This window comes from Microcaecilia unicolor, chromosome 8, assembly GCF_901765095.1.
Source record: "Microcaecilia unicolor chromosome 8, aMicUni1.1, whole genome shotgun sequence".
Classification (NCBI taxonomy): Eukaryota; Metazoa; Chordata; class Amphibia; order Gymnophiona; family Siphonopidae; genus Microcaecilia; species Microcaecilia unicolor.
The window spans coordinates 109,674,519-109,695,681 of NC_044038.1; the positions used below are offsets into that span (position 1 = coordinate 109,674,519).

The 21,163-nt window shown below is 50.5% G+C and overlaps 1 protein-coding gene across 2 annotated transcripts in view; it reads left to right on the forward strand.

Annotated features, from left to right (window-relative positions):
* The window catches only part of LOC115475544 (beta-1,4-galactosyltransferase 3-like), a 298,706-nt gene that overhangs the window by 257,286 nt on the left and 20,257 nt on the right, over positions 1 to 21,163 (forward strand). For both annotated transcript variants that reach the window (XM_030211340.1, XM_030211339.1), the window contains exon 7: positions 15,696 to 15,800. In XM_030211340.1, the coding sequence (XP_030067200.1) occupies positions 15,696 to 15,800 (105 nt within the window). The remainder of the gene's footprint in view (positions 1 to 15,695; positions 15,801 to 21,163) is intronic.

The following is a 21,163-nucleotide window of genomic DNA, read 5'->3' on the forward strand; positions in this document are numbered from 1 at the left end:
TCCACGAGGCGATGCAGGTGCTCATTCGGGCGCAGTGGGATTCTCCGGAGGCCGGTCTGCGGGTGGCCCGGGCTATGGCTAAGCTTTGTCCTTTAAGACAGGAAGACTTAGAGTCCTTGAGAATGCCGGTGGTAGATTCTTTGATCTCAGCAGTAGCTAAGAAGACTGCGTTACCAGTAGAAGGCGGTGCGGCTCTCAGAGACCCGCAAGAGAAGAAGCTCGAGGCATCGGTCAAAGCTTCATTTGAAGTAGCGGCATTGACTCTGCAGGCCTCGGTCTGCGGCTCATATGCGGCTAGAGCATGCTTGTCTTGGGTTCAGAGGGCGGCATCCCGGAGAATCTGATTGAGGTACTTCCAGTCCTGGAGTTGGGATTGGCTTATTTGGCTGATATTTTATACGATATTCTTCGGGCCTCTGCTAAGGGAGTTTCTTTCGCGGTTTTGTCTCGGCGCTGGATTTGGTTAAAGCATTGGGCAGCTGATCTGCCTTCTAAGTCTCGGTTGGCCCGACTACCCTTTAAGGGGAAGCTCCTGTTTGGGCAGGAACTGGCTCAGATTGTGAAGGATCTTGGAGACTCCAAGGGTCGGTTGCCGGAAGATAAATCTAAGTCCCAGGCGAGACCGTTTCGTCCGCGCTTTAAAGAGGCAAAGCGCTATAGGCCCAGAAGAGTTGGGAGCTTTCAAAAGTCCCGGTTTTCTCAGAAACAGCAGCAGCCCTTTCGTCAGGAACATAGAATCCATCCTGCCGCTCCCCGCAGTCAACCAGGAAGCAGAGGTACGCAATGATGGGGCCCTGGTCCAGTCCTCTCCCGCGATAGGGGGACGGCTGTCCCAGTTCGGAGAGGAATGGGCCAGGGTGACTTCAGACGAATGGGTGCTGGATATTATTTGAGAGGGCTACAAGCTGGAGTTTGCTCGTCCCTTGAGAGACAATTTTCTCGAGTCCCCTTGCAAGTCTGCGGTAAAGCGTGCGGCCGTAAGGGATACCTTGGCAGAGTTGCTCCGTTTGGGGGCAGTGGTGCCGGTACCGGTGGACGAGATTGGCCAGGGTCGCTACTCTATATACTTCGTCGTGCCAAAGAAGGAAGGGACGTTTCGTCCAGTATTAGATCTCAAGCCGGTCAACAAGGCACTTGCGATGCGGCATTTCAGGATGGAAACCCTTCGGTCAGTTCTTGCGGCAGTTCAGCCGGGAGAATTCTTGGCGGCTCTCGATCTAAAGGAAGCATACTTACATATTCCGATCTGGCCTCCTCACCAACGGTTCCTGCGATTTGCGGTATTGGGGTAGCATTTCCAGTTCAGAGCCCTACCGTTTGGCCTAGCCACGGCACCACGCACGTTCTCCAAGGTCATGGTGGTAGTGGCGGCCTATTTGCGAGCCAGAGGAAGGCAAGTTCATCCTTACCTCGACGATTGGCTGATTCGCGCCCCATCTCAGGCAGAGTGTTTGCAGGCGACACAGGAGGTGGTAGAGTTGCTTCAGTCTCTTGGCTAGGTGATAAATGTCCAAAAGAGTCATCTGGTTCCAACTCAGGTTCTGGAGTACCTAGGAGTCCGTCTGGACACCCGTCTAGGCAGAGTTTTCTTCCAGATCTGCGCCGGGTGAAATTGGTGAAACAAGTTTCTGCCCTCCTTCAGAATGCAGAACCAAGAGCCTGGGACTATGTCCAGGTACTCGGCTCCATGACAGCGACGATCAAGGTAGTACCGTGGGCTCGGAGTCACATGCGTCCGTTGCAATGGCATCTTCTCAGCCGCTGGTCTCTGCTGTCCGAGGACTATGCGATTCGAATTCCCTGGACTCCTCAAGCTCGTTGTGCTCTACGGTGGTGGCTCGGGGTGGAGAATTTGCTTTGAGGCATGCCCCTGGAAACGCCGGAGTGGCGTGTAGTAACAACCGATGCCAGTCTGGTCAGCTGGGGAGCTCACTGTCTAGGGCATACGGCTCAGGGGATTTGGACGGTAGCGGAGTCCAAGTTGCAGATCAACCTGTTGGAACTTCGGGCATTCAGACTAGCATTGTTGGCATTCGAAAACTTGCTCAGGAACCAGCCAGTACGAGTTCTCTGCGACAATGCGACAGCGGTAGCATATGTCAACCGGCAGGGGGGAACACGAAGTGCTCCTCTGGCAGAGGAGGCGGCGGTGCTTTGTCGTTGGTCGGAGTCCCGTCTAGTGTTGTTATCAGCAGCTCACATTGCGGGAGTTCTCAATGTGCAGGCCGACTTCCTCAGTCGGAACCGGTTAGATGCCGGGGAGTGGGAGCTCTCGACGACAGCCTTTCAACTGATTTTGGATCGTTGGGGGTCTCCGGTACTGGATCTGATGGCTCGTCGCGCCAATGCCAAAGTGTCCCTGTTTTTCAGCAGAGGCAGAGAGGTCGGCTCCGAGGGCATAGATTCTCTTCTCCAACCGTGGCCGTTGGAACTGCTGTATGTTTTTCCACCGTGGCCGATGGTCAGTCGAACACTGACTAGAATCTCCCGTCATCCGGGGCTAGTAATTCTGGTGGCGCCGGATTGGCCCAGACGTCCATGGTATGCAGATCTAGTTCATCTTCTGATCGACGACCCGATTTGTCTGTCTCATTTGCCGGATCTTCTGTTTCAGGATCCAGTAGTCATGAAGGATCATGTTCCATTTGGGCTTACGGCCTGGCTATTGAAAGGTCGCGTCTGAGGAGTAAAGGGTACCCGGAAGCAGTTATTGGGACAATGTTGCAGGCGCGCAAACGTTCTACTTCTATTGCGTATGCCAGGGTCTGGAAAACGTTCGTTTCTTGGTGCTCGGTGGCTGGCATTTCTCCTCAGTCATCATCTCTTGGGGCGATTTTAGCTTTTTTGCAAGAGGGGATGGAGAAGGACTTATCGCTCAGTACGCTGAAGGTTCAGGTAGCGGCTTTGACCTGCATTAGAGGTCGCTTGGGGAGACATTCCATTGCATCTCATCCGGATGTGGTTCGATTTCTTCGGGGAGTAGGACACCTGAGACCTCCACGAGCTCCGGTAGTACCAGAATGGAATTTGAATATGGTACTTAAGGCGTTGCAACGGCCTCCGTTTGAGCCCCTGAGTAGCGCATCTTTGAAGGATCTCACGTTGAAGGCGGTTTTTCTGGTGGCAGTGGCTTCAGCGAGACGAGTGTCGGAGATTCAGGCGTTGTCGTGCAGAGACCCCTTTCTTCGTTTTTCGGAAGCGGGGGTTTCAATTAGGATGGTGCCGTCCTTTGTTCCTAAGGTGGTTTCGCGTTTTCATGTTAACCAAGAGGTAGTATTGCCGTCTTTCAAGCGCAAAGATTACCCTGACAGTTTTCGGGCGCTCCATTGCTTGGATGTTAAGAGGGTCCTCCTGGGTTATCTGGAGGCGACTAATCCTTTTCGGGCCTCAGATCATTTATTTGTGCTGTTTGCAGGTCGTAAGAAAGGGCACATGGCCTCTAAGGCGACGGTAGCGCGATGGCTTCGGGATGCGATTGCTTCAGCATACCTGTTGATGGGGAAGTCTTCTCCTCTGATTATTCGGGCACACTCCACAAGAGCTCAGGCTACTTCCTTTGCAGAGTCGCGTTTGGTTCCATTGGAGGACATTTGTAAGGGGCGACATGGTCGTCTTTGCACACCTTTGCAAAGCATTACCTTCTGGATATTGCGGCTCGGCGAGAGGCGAATTTCGGGGCGTCGGTTTTGGCGGCCGGGGTTGGCCGGTCCCACCCTTGATGAGGATTGCTTTGGTACAGCCCACAAGTCTCTGGATTGATCTAGGGACGCTATGGAAGGTAAAATTATGTCTTACCTGATAATTTTCTTTCCATTAGTCCCTCAGATCAATCCAGAGGCCCTCCCTGGGATTCGCTGCCGTGATGTCTGATAAGAAACAGTATAAGTCAGTCGTTTCGGTTCATGTTTCTTTTTATTTGAACGGTTACAGGTTTTCAAATGCAGTTATAGTTACAAGTTGTTATGTATGGCAGCTCGGAGAGTTTCTCCTACGTATATGCTGCAGTTATAGAGGCAGGAGACTGTTCTATGGTTTATTTCTTACTGCTTTGGTATCGTGTATACTGAAGTTAAGTGGCTGCACATGCTCTCTTGAGGCAAACTTCGGAGTTCTCTCTATCTAACCTGCTAGAGGGGGCATAACCCACAAGTCTCTGGATTGATCTGAGGGACTAATGGAAAGAAAATTATCAGGTAAGACATAATTTTACCTTGCCCGCTTGTAGCAGTTCACAATGGTTGCCTGTGTAACATGATTCCAGGCTTCTTTCTGCATATGTAGGGAATCCAACAGTGATAGATTACGAGCCAGTTCAGCAGCACGTTTATCCTTCCCAGTCTGGTCATCCGTAATGCTCATCAGAAGACGTAGCACAAGAGCCCGATAATGTTGTTTGAAATTGGCTATTATGCCCTGATCCAGAGGTTGGATCAGAGAGGTAGTGTTTGGTGGCAGGAAGACCACCTTGACGTTAGACAGCCTGACATCATCCCTGTGTGCAGCAAAATCTGACGCTTTTGTGCCCGCATTCTAGTGTCTAATTTCTTTAGCCACTGCCCCAGTCATCCATGAATTTGCGTTAGCCTCGTATGACACAGAAAGTCGCTTAACTTTCTTGAAGCAACGGGGCTGTTTGCTCTTTCCAATGATGAGAGGTTCCAACTTCTCACTCCCATCCATATTGCAGCAAAGGAGGATTGTCAGCCGGTCCTTCGATGTTTTACCTCCAGTAGTTTTGGCATGTTTGAATGCAAGTGTTCCATCAGGAATCGCTTGCCAGTAGAGACCATTTTCGTCAGCATTGAAAATGTCACGAGGTGCAAGCTCGTTCAAGATGGTAGGAAGAACTGAAACAACCCAGTTTTCAGCAACAAAGTCATCAGCATCTTGTTTCTCACCATGCGGTTTCTTGAATTTTATGCTGTTCCTCTCCTTCCATCTTTCCAACCATCCAAAAGTGGCTTTGAATTCAGTCAGTCCAAGACTTTCTGCTACCTGGTTAGCTTTCTCCAAAAGCAGTGGACCACTGACAGGAAACTATCTGCTCCTGACTCGAGAAAACCACCGAAGAAGAGCATCTTGTACCTCAGCTTTTCCTGCCTGTTTTCGTTTCCGTTGTGAATTTGTATTGTTTTGCTATTCCATATTATCATGCTGATCAATCCATAGACTGGTGGGTTGTGTCCATCTACCAGCAGGTGGAGATAGAGAGCAATCCTTTTGCCTCCCTATATGTGGTCATGTGCTGCCGGAAACTCCTCAGTATGTTCTCTATCTCAGCAGGTGGTGGTCACACACAGCAGCAGCTCTGGCTAGGTCTCCAAGCCTAATTTTTAGGTTTTGTTGAGTACCTGGGGTTGAGGGCTCTTCTTGAGCAAGTGCAAACCTGGTAGTGCCAGATCCCTCCTTTTCTCCCCCCTCCCGAAAAAAAAAAAAAATTTTTTTTGGACGTCTTTAAGGGCGTTTATTTCAACGTTTATTTCAACGTTTATTGCAGCTGCTCACTGGGACACCAGTTCGTTACAGCTCGGAGCGAGAAGCAGGTAATTTTACCTTTTTATAGCGGGCAGGGGGTTCCCCGTTCGGTCTCCACGTGGCTTATGGCGTCGGAGGGCGAGGGCGCGAGTATTCGCTCCCCGGACCGCGTGGGTGCATCTAGCGGGGATGCGGGGATTTCAAAACCTGAATCGCCTTTGTTAAGCATCAGTTTGGAGGCCGGTCAGTGTCCTGGTTCTTCCTCCGGTGCGGCGGTTTTTCCCGCCATAAGCGCCCATCCCCCGCTGCTCGCCCACTCCATGTTGGCCGGCCACTCTGCTCGGACGGCTTCTTCTTGGGCCGCCCTATAGCTGGGAGACGTTAATACTATGGTCGCCCTTGATTCGGGCGACGGTAAGAAAGCGGCCAAAGTTAAGCGCCGTTCTTCCCGCGCGGCTCCTCTGAGTTTCGCGCCGGACGCCATTTTGGATGCGCAGCACGTTTCTCCCCCGCTCTTGCAAGCGCCGGTTGAGGGTGCGGCTAGGGCCATGGCCCAAGCTGCAGAAGTGCACTGTTCGGGGGGTTTCTCCCCTGAGTTCATTTTGCTGCTGCATCAGGCTTTTCTTATGCAAAACGCTGCCCCTGCCCCCCTGTCTGATAAAGGGGTTGAGGCCTCCGGAAGCAAACGCCCTCGGGTGGATTTCCAGGCCCTAGAGGACTCTGTCTCCTCTGATGTAGATGAGGGCAGCGTATCTGAGTTCTCCCAACGGTCCTTTGGGGATTCCTTGGAGGAGACGGATTCCCGCTCGGATGGAGCGGATGACCCCTCTGCAGCGTGGATCTTTCGCTCAGAGGATTTGCCCAACCTGTTACTGCAGGCCATGAGCATTTTGAAGATTTCCTCTCCGGAGGACGTCTCTCCCTCAGCCTCTGCTGGCTCCGCCATTATGCTGGGGATGAAGCGCCCGCCTAGAACTTTCCACGTGCATGAAGCCATGCGCACCTTGATTTTGGCTTAATGGGATGTCCCAGAAGTGAGCCTCAAAGTGGCTAGGGCTATGTCCCGCCTCTATCCTCTGCCTGAAGGTGAACGGGAGGCCTTTCTTTGGCCTACCATGGATTCTTTAATCACTGCGGTCACTAAGAAAACGGCGTTGCCGGTGGAAGGTGGCACGGCCCTAAAGGACGCCCAAGACAGAAGATTGGAGGCGGCTGCTTTAAGTTTGCAGGCCTCAGTTTGCGGCTCCTATGTGGCCAGGGCGTGCCTGACGATTGTGCAGCGGGCTTCCCCCTCGGATCCTTCCTTGAGGGCTGATTGGCCGGCCCTGGAATCGGGCTTGGCTTATTTGGCAGACTTGCTGTATGATGTCTTGAAAGCCTCAGCTAAAGGTATGGCTCAGACAGTCTCTGCGTGGCGGTGGCTTTGGCTGAAGCATTGGTCTGCGGCCACGCCTCTAAGTCTCGCCTGGCTAAGTTGCCTTTTAAAGGCAAGCTGCTTTTTGGGGTCGAGCTGGACAAAATTGTGACCGATCTCGGCACGTCTAATGGCAAGAGGTTACCAGAGGTCAGGGCTCGGGCCAGTGCTCGCCCCGGTAACTCCAAAGGACGGTTTCAGGAAGTCCGTTGGTATCGCCCGGGCAAGTCGGGCTACTCTGCCCCCTCTTCCTTCAAGAGGAACTTCTCCCCCAAGCAGCATTCCTTTCGCAGAGACCGCCGTCCCGGAGGTGCTTCCTCCGGTCCTCCCCAGGGTCTCGTACCCAATGACGGGGCCCTGGTCCATGGCCCAGTGCAGATTGGAGGACGCCTGTCCTCGTTTCTGGGCGAGTGGACCAGGGTAACTTCAGACGCTTGGGTGCTGGAAGTCATCAGAGACGGCTACAAGCTAGAGTTCTGCCGACCCTTAAGAGACGGGTTTGTACACTCTCCCTGCAAGTCTCCGGTCAAACCTGTGGCAGTGCAGCAGACTTTGGACAATCTGATCCGCCTGGGTGCGGTCGTTCCGGTGCCAGAAGATCAGCTTGGCAAGGGACGTTACTCCATTTACTTTGTGGTACCAAAGAAAGGAGGTTCTGTACGGCCTATCCTCGACCTCAAAGGGGTCAATCGGGCCTTGAAAGTTTGGCACTTCCGAATGGAGACTCTCCGCTCTGTTATAGCGGCAGTGAAGGCAGGGGAGTTCCTGGCATCCTTGGACATCAAGGAAGCTTACCTGCATATTCCCATCTGGCCTCCTCATCAACGCTTTCTGCGTTTTGCAGTCCTGGGCCGACACTTCCAGTTCAGAGCCCTCCCGTTCGGGTTGGCTACTGCTCCGCGGACCTTCTCCAAAGTAATGGTGGTCATCGCGGCCTTCCTACGAAAGGAAGGAGTACAAGTCCATCCTTATCTGGACGACTGGTTGATCCGAGCCCCCTCTTATGCAGAGTGTGGCAGAGCTGTAGACCGGGTGATTGCTCTTCTGAGGTGGATCATCAACTGGGAGAAAAGCCAGCTGCGCCCGACTCAGTCCCTGGAATATCTGGGAGTTCGTTTCGACACCCAAGTGGGCAGAGTGTTCCTGCCGGACAATCGAATTGTCAAGCTTCAGGCTCAGGTGGACCAGTTCCTAGTAGCCTCTCCTCTTCGGGCTTGGGACTATGTGCAGCTGTTGGGCTCTATGACGGCCACGATGGAAGTAGTGCCCTGGGCCAGGGCTCATATGAGACCACTACAACTCTCTCTGCTGCAGCGCTGGACTCCAGTGTCAGAGGATTACGCTGTGCGCCTTCCCTTGGACCTAGCGGTGCGCAAGGCGCTGAGCTGGTGGCTGAGGACAGACAAGTTGTGCGCAGGGATGCCTCTTTTGACCCCGGAGTGGGTTATCGTCACGACGGACGCCTCTTTGACGGGCTGGGGAGCCCATTGCTTGGGAAGGACAGCGCTGGTCTATCAACCTCCTGGAACTCAGAGCCATTCGGTTGGCGCTTTTGGAGTTTCTCCCGGTACTGGCGTTGAAGCCAGTACGGGTCCTGTCGGACAATGCTACGGCTGTGGCCTATGTCAGTCGCCAGGGAGGTACCAAGAGCGCCCCTCTAGCCAAGGAGGCCATGAATCTATGCCAGTGGGCGGAAGCGAACCTGGAACAGCTGTTGGCGGCCCACTTTGTTGGAGTCATGAATGTCAAGGCGGACTTTCTCAGTCGCCATACCTTGGATCCCGGAGAGTGGCAGCTATCGGCTCAGGCGTTCTTGGACATCACGAAGCGCTGCGGCCAGCCGAGCCTAGACCTGATGGCGTCATCGGCCAATTGCCAAGTGCCGCGCTTTTTCAGCAGAGGATGGGACCCTCGATCTCTGGGAGTAGATGCTCTTCTCCAACAGTGGCCGACACAGGAGCTTCTCTATGTGTTCACGCCCTGGCCCATGATGGGCAGGGTACTAGACCGGGTGGCAAAGCATCAGGGCCGGGTAATCCTGGTGGGTACGGACTGGCCCAGACGTCCCTGGTATGCGGACTTGATCAGGCTCTCAGTGGACGGACCTCTGCGACTGCCAGCGGAGCAGGGCCTGTTGCATCAGGGTCCCGTGGTGATGGAGGATCCCTCCCCCTTTGGTCTTACGGCCTAGCTATTGAGCGGCAGCGTCTGAGGAAGAAAGGCTTCTCAGACAAGGTCATCGCCACTATGCTGAGAGCGAGGAAGCGCTCTACTTCTACTGCTTACGCCAGGGTTTGGCGTACCTTTGCATCGTGGTGTGAGGCAGGCTCCCTTTCTCCCTTCACTGCTCCAGTTTCTTCAATGTTGACGTTCCTGCAAGAAGGTCTGGAGAAAGGCCTGTCGCTCAGTTCCCTTAAAGTCCAGGTAGCGGCTCTGGCTTCATGGGCCGCCTGAAGGGTGCTTCCCTGGCTTCGCAGCCAGATGTGGTGCGCTTTCTCAAGGGAGTTAATCACCTGCGCCTTCCTCTGCACTCAGTGGTGCCTGCGTGGAATCTCAATCTAGTGCTAAGAGCCTTGCAGAAGCCGCCTTTTGAACCCTTGTCGAGGGCATCTCTGAAAGACCTGACGTTGAAAGCAGTCTTTTTGGTGGCTATCACTTCAGCCAGAAGAGTTTCCGAGCTCCAGGCGCTATCATGTCGAGAGCCCTTTCTGCAGTTCACTGAGGCAGGAGTGTCTATTCGCACAGTGCCCTCCTTCCTGCCCAAGATTGTTTCTCGCTTCCATGTGAATCAGCAGCTCTGTCTCCCATCCTTTCGTAGGGAGGACTACCCAGAGGAGTACTCTGCTCTCAAATATCTAGATGTGAGACGAGTCATCATCAGATACTTGGAAGTGACCAATGATTTCCGGAAGTCGGATCATCTGTTTGTCCTGTTTGCAGGTCCTCGTAAGGGTCTGCAGGCTGCTAAGCCTACAGTGGCAAGATGGGTCAAGGAAGCCATTGCAGTGGCTTATGTGGCCGCGGGGAAGGTGCCATCTATCCGGCTGAAGGCTCACTCCACTAGAGCTCAGGCAGCCTCGATGGCGGAGGCCGGGTCCGTCTCCTTGGAAGAGATTTGCAAGGCAGCAACTTGGGCATCGGCTCATACCTTCTCCAGGCATTACCGCTTGGCTGTGGCTGCTCGGGCGGAGGCCCGGTTTGGAGCTTCAGTGTTGCGGTCAGGGATTTCTATGTCCTGCCTTGGGTGAGTACTGCTTTGGTACATCCCACCAGTCTATGGATTGATCAGCATGATGATATGGAAGGTAAAATTATGTATCATACCTGATAATTTTCTTTCCATTAATCATAGCTGATCAATCCATAGCCCCTCCCAGATATCTGTACTGTTTTTATTCTGGTTGCATTTCAGGTTCAAGTTTAGTCTTCAGTTCCTGTTCAGGAGGACTGCGTGTTCAAGTTTTTTCAATTGGATTCTTCAGGAGTTGAGACGATTTTGTGTTACAGTGAGCTGCTGCATTCCTCTCCCCTCCGTTTTACGGGGCTGGATTGAGACCTAAATTCTGCCGGCGCTCCCTCCCGCTTCGTGCGGCTGTAGGGCAGCTTTGTACCCCTCCCACTTCGGCGGTGTTAGGGTCAGTCAGCTCCTCCCGCGGTTGCGGTTGCAGGATAAGCCAGATCCCCCTGCATCGGCGGGGTGGTGTCCCTCCCCCGCTCCGCGGGGATGAACTGGACGGATTCCCCTCCCCCACTTGTGTGGGGATGAGCTGGGTTAATTCCCCTCCCCCGTTTCGGCGGTGGTGAGCTGGGCAGAGTGTCCCTTTGTGGGTGTAATTCTCTAAGTGCTGAGTCCTGCGGATGGAGCTTTGATATCGACATACTGAGGAGTTTCCGGCAGCACATGACCACATATAGGGAGGCAAAAGGATTGCTCTCTATCTCCACCTGCTGGTAGATGGACACAACCACCAGTCTATGGATTGATCAGCTATGATTAATGGAAAGAAAATTATCAGGTATGATACATAATTTTACCGTCTTCCAGAAGCTGGTCTTTCTGCTTCAAAACACGTGAAATTTGACTGGGATTGACACCATATTCTTTAGCAATAGATGCTTGACTTTGTTTGTTTTCTAATGTTTTAAGAACTTCTATTCGTTCAGCCAGTGTTAGTCTTACAATTCCACCGCGACAATGACCCCGGTGTATGCCCTAACAACATTCTTTCACTTATTCTGCCTGTGGCAGTTAAAGAGGCAGTAAATTTGAAATCTCGTTGGTTGTCACGCACCAGTTGGCTTCCATATTACATTAGCGCGCTTATGCGGAGTCTTTCCTGCAGAGGAGCAGTCTTCAACCATGCATATAAGCGAATCTTGCACTTATCAGTGGTGCGCTAAAACGAAGTTTGTTCCCATAGAAATTGATGGCGCCAAAAATGGGACCGAAGTACGGCATGCAGGTAAACAGATCATGCGCTTATTAATGGAGTGCACTGTATATATATAAATGACAGCAAATAAAGACCAGCTTGGCCCATCCAGACTGTCAAGAAAGATGTCCAGTGAGGTACCTGTGAGCCCACTCTTGTTATACTGGGACCAAAAACGATCTATATCTTTACTAGCCGTTAAGCCTGTTAAAACGGGCGAGATTTCCAGCAACCCTCCTCGCCACCGCTCCCTCCCCCCTCCGTGCCGGGCCCCCTGCACTGACCTGACAGCGCCGCACACCTCCGTGTGAAAGCGCTGCAGGCAGCAGCAGATCGCTCTGTTGCTGCCTGCAGCACTTCCACATGGAGGTGAGAGGCGCTGTCAGGTCAGTGCAGGGGGCCCGATATGGAGGGGGCCGGGAGCGGCGGCGGGGAGGGTGGAGGATGTGCGCAATGTTCGTTTCCAGGCTCCAGCGGCAGCATCCGACTCCGTTTCCCTTTCTGTTCCGCCCTCTGACGTCATCACGTCTTGATGCGAGGGCGGGACAGAGAGGGAAGTCTCTACTGCGCATTTGCAGGTGAGTCGGTCACTTGGCTTTTATATGTTTGATTCCACCTTTATGCCGTTTAGGAAATCTCTGTATTTATCCCACACCTTTTTTTTATTCCATTACACTTCTGATTCAATAGAAGCAGCTAAGAAATGTTATGAGTGCCTATCTGCTAATAATGCTGAAACATGGGATACATAGGTATTGGCAGAATAAGGTCACCAGGTCCATTGTCTTCCCATTTGCACCTGCTTACTGTATTCTCATGGGTCAGGTAAGTGGTCTTCTCCCTTTCCCGTTCCCCACCTCCCCAGATATATGTGGGTGTGTGTCTGTGTATATACAAGCTATGAAGGGGAGAGGTCTTAAGGAAGAGAGAGTGGATGGAAATGGAAGTAAAAAGGGGCCTGGATAAAGTGCTAAGATGTAAGAAAGGGTCTGGAGGTGGAGTGGGGGATGAGTAACAAACTGGGTTGGTGAGTGATAAAAGACAGAGGTAGTTGAGCCTGGGTAGGGTACAAGTACAGAGGGTGGAAATGGGGAACCAGAAAGAGTCTGAAAGATAGTAATTAGAGAGACAGAAATAAAAGGACTACAGAAGGAAGTTTTTAAAGTGGAGGGGCACAGGGGGAATAAAATTTAGCTGAAAGTAGATTAAAAGGCAAATAAGAGAAAGTGAGAAAAAAGCTGAAACAGAAGGATAAGTACATACATAAGTAAATAAGTATTGCCATACTGGGACAGACCAAAGGTCCATCAAGCCCAGCATCCTGTTTCCAACAGTGGCCAACCAGGTCACAAATACCTGGCAAGATCTCAAGAAGAACAAAACATTTTATGCTGCTTATCCCAGAAATAAGCAGTGAAGTTACCCCATGTCCATTTTAATAATGGTCTGTGGACTTTTCCTTTAGGAAACCGTCCAAACCTTTTTAAACCCGACTAAGCTAACCGCCTTTACCACATTCTGTGGCAACGAATTCCAGAGTTGAATTACACGTTGAGTGAAGAAAAATTTTCTCCAATTCATTTTAAATTTACTACTTTGTAGCTTCATCGAATGCCTCCTAGTCCTAGTATTTTTGGAAAGCGTAAACAGACATTTCACATCTACCCTTTCCACTTCACTCATTATTTTACAGACTTCTGTCATATCTCCAAGCTGAAGAGCCCTAGCTGCTTTAGCCTTTCCTCATAGGGAAGTTGTCCCATCCCCTTTATCATTTTCGTCGCCCTTCTCTGCACCTTTTCTAATTCCACTATATCTTTTTTGAGGTGCGGTCGCATCATGGAGCGATACAAAGGCATTATAACGTCCTCATTTTTATTTTCTATTCCTTTCCTAATAATACCTAACATTCTATTTGCTTTCTTAGCCGCCGCAACACACTGAGCAAAAGGTTTCAACGTGTCATCAACGACGACAAATAGATCCCTTTTTGGTTGGTGACTCCTAGCGTGGAACCTTGCATTACTTAGCTATTATTCGGGTTCCTCTTTCCCACATGCATCACATTGCACTTGCTCACATTAAACGTCATCTGCCATTTAGACGCCCAGTCTCCTAGTCTTGTAAGGCCCTCTTGTAATTTTTCACAATCCTCCTGCAATTTAACGGCTTTGAATAACTTTGTGTCATCAGCAAATTTAATTACCTTACTAGTTACTCCCATCTCTAGGTCATTTATAAATATGTTAAAAAGCAGCAGTCCCAGCACAGACCCCTGGGGAACCCTACTAACTACCCTTCTCCATTGAGAATACTGACCATTTAACCCTTGTCACTGTTTTCTATCTATTAACCAGTTTTTAATCCACAATAGGACACTACCTCCTATCCCATGACTCTTCAGTTTCCTCTGGAGTCTTTCATGAGGTAATTTGTCAAATGCCTTTTGAAAATCCAGATACACAATATCAACTGGCTCACCTTTATCCACATGTTTGTTCACCCCTTCAAAGAAATGTAATAGATTGGTGAGGCAAGATTTCCCTTCACTAAATCCATGTTGGCTTTGTCTCATTAATCCATGCTTTTGAATATGCTCTGTAATTTTGTTCTTTATAATAGTTTCTACCATTTTGCCCAGCACCGACGTCAGGCTCACTGGTCTATAATTTCCCTGATCTCCTCTGGAACCTTTTTAAAAAATCGGCGTTACATTGGCCACCCTCCAATCTTCCAGTACCATTCTGGATTTTAAAGATAAATTACATATTATTTACAATAGTTCTGCAAGTTCATTTTTCAATTCTATCAGTACTCTGGGATGGATACCATCCGGTCCAGGAGATTTGCTACTTTTCAGTTTGTTGCATCCTCCAGGTTTATAGACATTTCATTCAGTTTTTCTGACTCAGCTTTGAATACCATTTCTGGCACCGGTATCTCTCCTAAATCTTCTTCGGTGAAGACCGAAGCAAAGAATTCATTTAATCTCTCCACTACGGTTTTGTCTTCCCTGATCGCCCTTTTTACCCCTCGGTCATCTAGCGGTCCAACTGATTCTTTTGCTGGCTTCTTGCTTTTAGTATACCTAAAAAGAATTTTACTATGTGTTTTTTGCCTCCAACACAATCTTTTTTTCAAAGTCCCTCTTTGCCTTCCTTATCAGCGCTTTGCATTTGACTTGACATTCTTTATGCTGTTTCTTATTATTTTCAGTCAGTTCCTTCTTCCATTTTCTAAGGATTTTCTTTTAGCTCTAATAGCTTCCTTCACCTCACTTTTTAACCATGCCGGCTGTCATTTGGTCTTCCTTCCTCCTTTTTTAGTACGCAGAATATATTTGGCCTGGGTTTCCAGGATGGTATTTTTGAACAGCATCCACGCCTGATGTAAATTTTTGACCCTCGCAGCTGCTCCTCTAAGTTTTTTTTTCACCGTTCTTCTCATTTTATTAGTCTCCTTTTTTAAAGTTAAACGCTAATGTAATACATTTCCTGCGTATACTTACTCCAGAGCTAATATCAAATCTGATCATATTATGATCACTGATATCAAGCGGCCCTAGCACCATTACCTCCCTCACCAGATCATGCGCTCCCTAAGGACTAAGTCTATAATTTTTCCTTCTCTCATCGGCTCCTGTACCAACTGCTCCATAAATCAGTCCTTTATTTCGTCAAGGTATTTTACCTCCCTAGCATGTCCCGATGATACATTTACCCAGTCATTATCGGGGTAATTGAAATCACCCATCAGTGTTAGAGATATGAAGGGAAGAAAATGAGTGAGTGATAAAACACAAAATGGATGTGAAATCCTGGAGGACTTAAAACAAAAATAAGAGGAAGTGGCGAAGAGAGACCTGGACCAACCAAACTGAAGCATTTTTGCTAAATTTAAATAAATCATTATTTTTCATTTAATATCATGGGTTACACAAATATTTATTTTCCAAATTGAAATGGTTAGTATATTCCAAAGTTAGTATTTTATAACTGTAATGCATGGTCAGAGTTGTTCAACCATGATGTATACAGTTTTTGTGGACTACTTCAGTAATATCACATTATTCATACTTCACTACCAAAAAATCATTAGAGTCAAGTATTTTTCAATTCATTTGTTTTGCATATTCCACAAAAGGAATGTGACTGAATAATTGTTGGGTTCTTATGTTTATATTTTCAAATGAATTTCTGGTTTTTAATAAAAGCTTGTGCCCAAATTAAACATGGCCTCTAATTGGCTTGCATAATCTACACAGCTCATATTTTTCCATGTTGTGTTCTATTACAATTTTCATTTGCTTAGACACTGAACTATTGAGGAGTGGTAATTCGAGACTGAGTGTTATGTTTCTGTCCCTCTATCAGGGTTGCATTAAGTGGTCAATTGATTTCTCGACCTTCGATTCGTTATGGTCGCTACAAAATGATCAAACATGGACATGACGAGGGGAATGAACAGAATCCAAAGAGGTAGGATACCATATAATTATTGTAACCAGAACCACACAAGAAATTGTGTGTTTTGTTGACAATCAGGATTAAATGAGGCACACAAGTGGGTGACATCTGATAGCATCAGGATTTTGCAGATTTCCAGAGCTGCTGCAGGAGTATCTTGAGTCTCTTCAGGCTTACTGATATAATAATAAAGCATTCTTAAAGATTTTTGAAGTCTTCTACCACCATAGTTTCCCTGATTTTCTGTGGTTTTTATTACCTGAAGAAATTGAGCTTTGTTAATTTTTTTTTGTGATTATAGAGCCATGGCACAGGCTAAAAGAGGTTTTGGATCCTGTCGTACCTGAGCATGAAAAGTAACTGCTAAGATAGTTAAAAGTATGGTGGGATATTCCCAAGAACCAGGATATAACAACTTTCTGTTTTTTTTCTACTTTGGGAACAATATAAAGTAGAAGAAAAACTCCTAGAGATTAGCAGAGTGTTCTCTATGCAGAAGTTGACTGCTCTGTGCGAACCAGCTGGTCATCCTCAGAGTGGCTTGAAAAGTCCTATTATGAAAACAGGGAAGCGTTGTATTCCAAAAATGTGCATATGAGATGCAGTTTTAGAAATGTACAGTTCCACATGAAACTGATTAAGCAGTCATCCTCCAAAACTCAAAATGTTTTGCAGTTTAAGGTAATTTCTTATATACTGCCTGAAAGCCCAAAAGCTATCAAAGCTGTATACATTCAGGTACAGTAGATATTTTTTTTCTGTCTCTTGAGGATTAACATTCTTCACGGACAAGAAGGACATTATAATCTCACACTTGGATTCCCTGTGTCTCAGGTTCTGTAGATATTTTTTTCTGTCCCTTACATTTTCCAAGGACAAGAAGGACATTATAATCTCACATTTGGGTTCCCTTTGTCTCAGTATTTTCAGTGGATACAATTGCACCACTCTCTCACAAACAGCGATATTGGAGATCTATATGAGCTCTGGCCCTTGTGCTTGTTCTCCCACATGCTGGTTCTATGCTATATAAATATTTCTATGCTATATAAATATTTCTCCGAGGACAAGCAGGCTGCTTGTTCTCACTGATGGGTGACGTCCACGGCAGCCCCTCCAATCGGAACACTTTACTAGCAAAGGCCTTTGCTAGTCCTCGCGCGCCGATGCGCACCGCGCATGCGCGGCCGTCTTCCCGCCCGAACCAGCTCGTGTTCGTCAGTCTTCTTTTGTCCGCGCTCGGGACGGTCGTGTTTGCGCCGTTCGCGCCCCTTAAGTTCACCCTCGCGCGTCTTTCTGCTTTTTGCTTAAAGAAAAAAAAAAAAGGATTTTGGAGAAAGACCTTTTCGGTCTTTTTCCCCTTCCCGTATTTCCAGTTTTTTGCCCCGATAAGTTTACTTTCGTTTTCGGGGTAGGCCCTTTTGAGGCCTCGGTTCGAGTTTTTTCTCTCCCTCTTTTTTGTGCCTTTACCGCAATTACGAGTTTTGATTTCGCCGGCGTGATTTTTCCGCCCATGTCATCGAAGTCTCCCAGCGGCTTCAAGAAGTGTACCCAGTGCGCCCGAGTAATCTCGCTCACTGATAGGCACGTGTCGTGTCTTCAGTGTCTGGGGGCTGGGCACCGCCCGCAGGCCTGTAGTCTTTGCGCCCTTTTACAGAAAAGGACTCAGGTAGCGAGATTGGCCCAGTGGAACGTGTTGTTCTCGGGCTCTTCGTCGGCAACAGCACCGGGGGGTATCGAGTGCATCGACGTCGACAGCGTCAAGACCTCCGACCTCGGCATTGACTGCATCGAGGCATCGACCCTCTGCATCGTCGGTACCGAGACATCGGAAGGCTGCTTCGGTGGTACCGGGAACTCCACTAGTGCTGATGTCGTCGGACGGTGGTGCTTCGACCGGAGTGCAGGTGAGGGCTGTCCATTCCCCTGCTGGTGGCGGTGAGCCTTCGGGTGGGTCTCCCCCTACCCTGAGGGCTCCTGCAGTACAGCCCCCCCGAGACCGACCTTCTTCGGCCTCGGCCCCGAGGAAGCGACGGTTAGATTCTACGTCCTCCTCGTCGGTACCGGGAAGTTCCGGTGACATGCTTCGTTTGAAAAAGTCAAAGAAGCATCGACACCGGTCTCCTTCCCGTATCGGTACCGAGAGCTCTGGGTCGCCGAGGGAGTCGGCACCCAGTAGGCATCGGCACCGAGAGGACCGCTCACCCTCTGTTCAGGAGGTGTCGATGCGCTCCACCTTGGACAGCCCGGAACAGCCTCCACGCCCGGAACAGACAATGACCTCGACGCCTGCATCGGCTTCTATGTCTTTCTCCACAGCCACCCTGCACGAGAGTCTCCGGGCCGTTCTTCCAGAGATCCTGGGAGAGCTGTTGCGCCCTTCCCCTCCGGTACCGGGGGTGCTTGCGCCACCGGTACCGTCGAGTGAGGCGCCGGCTGGCCCCTTGCCCGGGGTGAGGTCTCCGACATCGGTGCCGCTTGCGGTACCGACTGCGGCCGCCTCCCAGGAAGGCTCCCCGACGACGTCGGCGGAGGGAGCTTCGCCGGTGCTGGCGAGGGAGTCTACCTCTCGACGCTCACACCGTGGCCGTGTTTCCACGGAGTCGAGCCGGGCACGGCTTCAGACACAGGTTCATGAACTTGTGTCTGATACCAATGGTGAGGCCTCGTGGGAGGAGGAGGAGGACATCAGATATTTCTCTGACGAGGAGTCTGATGGCCTTCCTTCTGATCCCACTCCCTCCCCTAAAAGGCAGCTTTCTCCTCCCGAGAGTCTGTCTTTTGCGGCCTTTGTCCGGGAGATGTCTACGGCCATCCCCTTCCCGGTGGTTGTGGAGGACGAGCCCAGGGCTGAAATGTTTGAGCTCCTGGACTATCCTTCTCCGCCTAAGGAAGCGTCCACAGTACCCATGCATCATGTCCTAAAAAAGACATTGCTGGCGAACTGGACCAAGCCTCTAAGTAATCCCCACATTCCAAAGAAGATCGAGTCCCAGTACCGGATCCATGGGGACCCAGAGCTGATGCGCACTCAGTTGCCTCACGACTCTGGTGTTGTGGATCTGGCCCTAAAGAAGGCTAAGAGTTCTATGGAGCATGCTTCGGCGCCCCCGGGCAAAGACTCTAGAACCTTAGACTCCTTTGGGAGGAAGGCCTACCATTCTTCTATGCTCGTGGCCAAAATCCAGTCTTACCAGCTCTACACGAGCATACACATGCGGAACAATGTGCGGCAGTTGGCGGGCTTGGTGGACAAGCTCCCTCCTGAGCAAGCCAAGCCATTTCAGGAGGTGGTCAGGCAGCTGAAGGCGTGCAGAAAATTCCTGGCCAGAGGGGTATATGATACCTTTGATGTTGCGTCCAGGGCCGCTGCTCAAAGTGTGGTGATGCGCAGACTCTCATGGCTGCGTGCCTCCGACCTGGAGTATAGGATCCAGCAGCGGATTGCGGACTCGCCTTGCCGAGCGGACAATATTTTTGGAGAAAGTCGAACAGGTGGTAGAGCAGCTCCACCAGCGGGATACTGCTTTCGACAAGTTCTCCCGCCGGCAGCCTTCAGCTTCTACCTCCACAGGTAGACGTTTTTATGGGGGAAGGAAGACTGTTCCCTACTCTTCTGGTAAGCGTAGGTACAATCCTCCTTCTCGACAGCCTGCGGCCCAGGCTAAGTCCCAGCGCGCTCGCTCTCGTCAGCAGCGTGCGCCTCAGCAAGGCCCCACGGCTCCCCAGCAAAAGCAGGGGGCGAGCTTTTGACTGGCTCCAGCAGAGCATAGCCGACATCAACGTGTCAGTGCCGGGCAACCTGCCGGTCGGAAGGAGGTTGAAAGTTTTTCACCAAAGGTGGCCTCTTATAACCTCCGACCGTTGGGTTCTTCAAATAGTCCGGCAAGGATACACCCTCAATTTGGCCTCCAAACCTCCAAATTGCCCACCGGGAGCTCATTCTTACAGCTTCCAGCACAAGCAGGTACTTGCAGAGGAACTCTCCGCCCTTCTCAGCGCCAATGCGGTCGAGCCCATGCCATCCGGGCAAGAAGGGCTGGGATTCTATTCCAGGTACTTCCTTGTGGAAAAGAAAACAGGGGGGATGTGTCCCATCCTAGACCTAAGGGCCCTGAACAAATATCTGGTCAAGGAAAAGTTCAGGATGCTTTCCCTGGGCACCCTTCTTCCCATGATTCAGGAAAACGATTGGCTATGCTCTCTGGACTTGAAGGACGCCTACACGCACATCCCGATACTGCCAGCTCACAGACAGTATCTGCGATTTCAGCTGGGCACACGTCACTTCCAGTACTGTGTGCTACCCTTTGAGATCGCCTCTGCGCCCAGAGTGTTCACGAAGTGCTTGGCTGTAGTAGCAGCGGCGCTTCGCAGGCTGGGAGTGCACGTGTTCCCCTATCTCGACGATTGGCTGGTGAAGAACACATCCGAGGCAGGAGCTCTACAGTCCATGCAGATGACTTTTCGCCTCCTGGAGCTACTGGGGTTTGTGATAAATTATCCAAAGTCCCATCTTCTCCCGGTTCAGAGACTCAAATTCATAGGAGCTCTGCTGGATTCTCGGACAGCTCGCGCCTATCTCCCAGAGACGAGAGCCAACAACTTGTTGTCCCTCGTCTCGCGGGTGCGAGCGTCCCAGCAGATCACAGCTCGGCAGATGTTGAGATTGCTGGGCCACATGGCCTCCACAGTTCATGTGACTCCCATGGCCCTCCTGCACATGCGATCTGCTCAATGGACCCAAGCTTCCCAGTGGTTTCAGGCTGCTGGGGATCTAGAAGACGTGATCCACCTGTCCACGAGTTTTCTCAAATCCCTGTATTGGTGGACGATTTGGTCCAATTTGACTCTGGGACGCCCTTTCCAAATTCCTCAGCCTGGGGTGGGGAGCTCATGTCGATGGGCTTCACACCCAGGGAAGCTGGTCCCTCCAGGAACGCGGTCTACAGAACAATCTCCTGGAGTTACGAGCAGTCTGGAACGCTCTGAAGGCTTTCAGAGATCGGTTGTCCCACCAAATTATCCAAATTCAGACAGACAACCAGGTTGCCATGTATTACATCAACAAGCAGGGGGGCACCGGATCTCGCCCCCTGTGTCAGGAAGCCGTCAGCATGTGGCTCTGGGCTCGCCGTCACGGCATTGTGCTCCAAGCCACATACCTGGCAGGCGTAAACAACAGTCTGGCCGACAGACTGAGCAGGATTATGCAACCTCACGAGTGGTCGCTCAACTCCCGAGTAGTGCGACAGATCTTCCAGGTGTGGGGCACCCCTTTGGTAGATCTCTTTGCATCTCGAGCCCAACCACAAGGTCCCTCAGTTCTGTTCCAGGCTTCAGGCCAGCGGCAGACTGGCATCGGATGCCTTCCT